Below are 2293 nucleotides of genomic sequence, written 5' to 3'. Positions count from 1 at the left end.
GCGGACTTTGCCTGGCTCACCGAGAGCTTGATCTCCGTCGTACCTGTGATGTCTTCCAGCTCCTCGAAGCTGGCTCCATCGTCTTCTTCTTGTTCGTAGCCTTCCTCTTCCTCCGAGTCTGGAATCACGTCTGCTGTGTTGAAACCGATGCGGCCACGCTGCTGCTGCTGCTGCTGTTGATGCTTACGCTTGCTTCCCCTCCGCTGCCTCTTGAAAATGTAAACTTTGAAAGCCAGAGACTTCGCGTTGTGGAGATGGAAGAGGCACACGTCCCCTCTCTCGAGGCCGTGAGAGGTGCTGAAAAGCTTCCAGCCGGCGTTGATCGACGGGTGCATCAAACCGGGTGTCCACACCCATTTCACTGGCCACGAATCACCGCTCTCGTCCAAGATAGTTAGCTCGGCTCGCCGCTGCGGCATGTATTTCCTCGAAAACTTTAACGGAAATCCCTGGAAGATAAACAAAATGACACCGCTTCTTTGACAGTGGAAAAAACTTACCATGATCCATCCGTTTGCGCTCGTCTTGCACATAACTTTGAGAAAGCTTCGGCTTTTTTCGTCCGGGCCGAGCCGGGTTTGACGCTCTTTTGCAGCGGTCATGGCCTCCAGAAATCCGGGAAGCTCTTCGACGCGTTTTCCCCATGGAACACAAGCAGTTAGTTGCTGCTGCTGCTTCGACTTTATCGGCGGTGGGAGACTGTAGTCAGAGTCGTTCTTTTCAATATCCGGTAATGGAAGATCTATCAAACAAAAGCACGGAGTCAGAGAAAAACTTATGGACCAATCTTGGCATACTCTGAGTCTGAGAACCAGATGAGCTGCTGATCTCCATCCAAACACTGATGCAAGGAGCCACAAGACGACACGTATGAAGAAAGGATTTTTTTTCAGCTGATTTCAGTGTAAAACAGCTGTTGAGAAAACGTGAAACCTCCGCTGTACCTTATGTACCACTATGAGAGTATAGCACGACAAACAAAAACCAAGCACAGTTGTTAAAAAAGATTAAATTTGCTTAAATTGATTAATCTCCTCCAATACTTCATGTATCTGAGCAAAACAAAACCTCCAGGCAGTCAGAAACAACAACAAAGGATTCTCTTCACCTCTGGTTTTTCATTAGAAACCACCCTGGTTATGTTCCTTACGGTCTGTCGAAATGATCGGCAATGGCTCGATCCATAAGGGCCCGCCGATGGAACTACGACACTCGGAGAAGAAAGCCTCTTGACGTGGCGTAGAATATAATTAGCTTTGGACAACTCGGTTTGCTTCGTTGGAAACAGAATAGTCATCTGAAGAACGAAAAAACATATCAATCATGTAGTAAGGCCATACGGAGAAAACTTATTTATCTCTGGCAAACGACCTCTCACCCAGGACGACCCTCAGTCCAGCTTGTTCATTTCCGCCTGCATTCCCATTGCCTGCATGCACACATACATAGTCAGTATACAGGTAATAATAATCTCCTTTCTTTCCTGATGTCCTTGACAAGTTTCTGTTCGCCATCGCTTTTAACCGAAGATTCTATAAGAGACAAACTCTGTAGGATATAAGAGCCGTTCAAATCCTCGTTTACTAGACAAAGTAATATAGCATATCGTCCCTGGAACCAAGGTTGCAAAACTGATAAAAGAAAAGAACTGAACTCTCTTACCAATATGAAAGTTTTGGAGAAAGCTTTGGAGCTTTCTTACTGTTTGATCTTGCCAGGATCAACTCCGGGCACAGATCCTTCCCCCAGCCATAGGACTAACTCCGCCGAGACAGATCTTTCAGTTAAGACCGTGATGCTGAGCATGTTCCCGTAAAGCATTCTCTCCGTCAGCTTCACTATAACATTGTCTATAAAATTCAGCGTCATAACAGAGAGACAGCCTTAACATGAGAAAAAACAAAACGTGGCCTTACACGATATCGTCAGAAACCAGGGAATCACTTTCGATTCATGGAAGCATTATGGTTGCCTGCGAATCAAAGAATGTGAAAATAAAGATAACAATCAAACATGCTTCTGCTAGAACCTGATCATCAGGTACGGTTCCGCTGAGTGACTGAAGTACCGACAGAAAAAAGTGATAGCAGAAGAACAAGTAGTGCCTACGATAGCAAATTTCGACAAACTGGAGGGACAAAAGGGTCCGCTAGGTCGTCGGCAAGCTTCACGCATAGCAAGTTGCAAGCGGAAAGGCCGATTCTAGCTTTACCTGGCCTGACATTCCATCTCGACTCTGAAGTTTAACCATTCCATTTTCAATCTGTTTAAATCACACAAATATTAAAATCTT

The 2293-nt window shown here is 45.5% G+C and overlaps 2 protein-coding genes across 2 annotated transcripts in view; both read right to left on the bottom strand.

The window, feature by feature from the left end:
* Positions 1-2259, bottom strand: part of LOC112348405 (B3 domain-containing protein Os11g0197600-like) — a 2530-nt gene extending 271 nt beyond the window's left edge. Inside the window, exons 1-8 of the mRNA XM_024680803.1 lie at positions 2030-2259; positions 1917-1972; positions 1663-1850; positions 1372-1611; positions 1109-1297; positions 798-1052; positions 501-742; positions 7-449 (exon numbers count right to left, since the gene is read on the bottom strand). Coding sequence (XP_024536571.1) covers positions 7-449; positions 501-742; positions 798-834 — 722 coding nt within the window. The 5' untranslated portion in view covers positions 835-1052; positions 1109-1297; positions 1372-1611; ... (1 more) ...; positions 1917-1972; positions 2030-2259. The remainder of the gene's footprint in view (positions 1-6; positions 450-500; positions 743-797; positions 1053-1108; positions 1298-1371; positions 1612-1662; positions 1851-1916; positions 1973-2029) is intronic.
* The window catches only part of LOC112348404, a 3125-nt gene continuing 2082 nt past the window's right edge, over positions 1251-2293 (bottom strand). The window contains exons 10-14 of the mRNA XM_024680802.1: positions 2130-2236; positions 2014-2029; positions 1716-1850; positions 1379-1429; positions 1251-1297 (exon numbers count right to left, since the gene is read on the bottom strand). Of these exons, the coding sequence (XP_024536570.1) occupies positions 1251-1297; positions 1379-1429; positions 1716-1850; positions 2014-2029; positions 2130-2236 (356 nt within the window). The remainder of the gene's footprint in view (positions 1298-1378; positions 1430-1715; positions 1851-2013; positions 2030-2129; positions 2237-2293) is intronic.

This window comes from Selaginella moellendorffii, unplaced genomic scaffold, assembly GCF_000143415.4.
Source record: "Selaginella moellendorffii unplaced genomic scaffold, v1.0 SELMOscaffold_29, whole genome shotgun sequence".
Lineage (NCBI taxonomy): Eukaryota > Viridiplantae > Streptophyta > Lycopodiopsida > Selaginellales > Selaginellaceae > Selaginella > Selaginella moellendorffii.
This window is presented reverse-complemented; position numbering and strand designations above follow the sequence as displayed.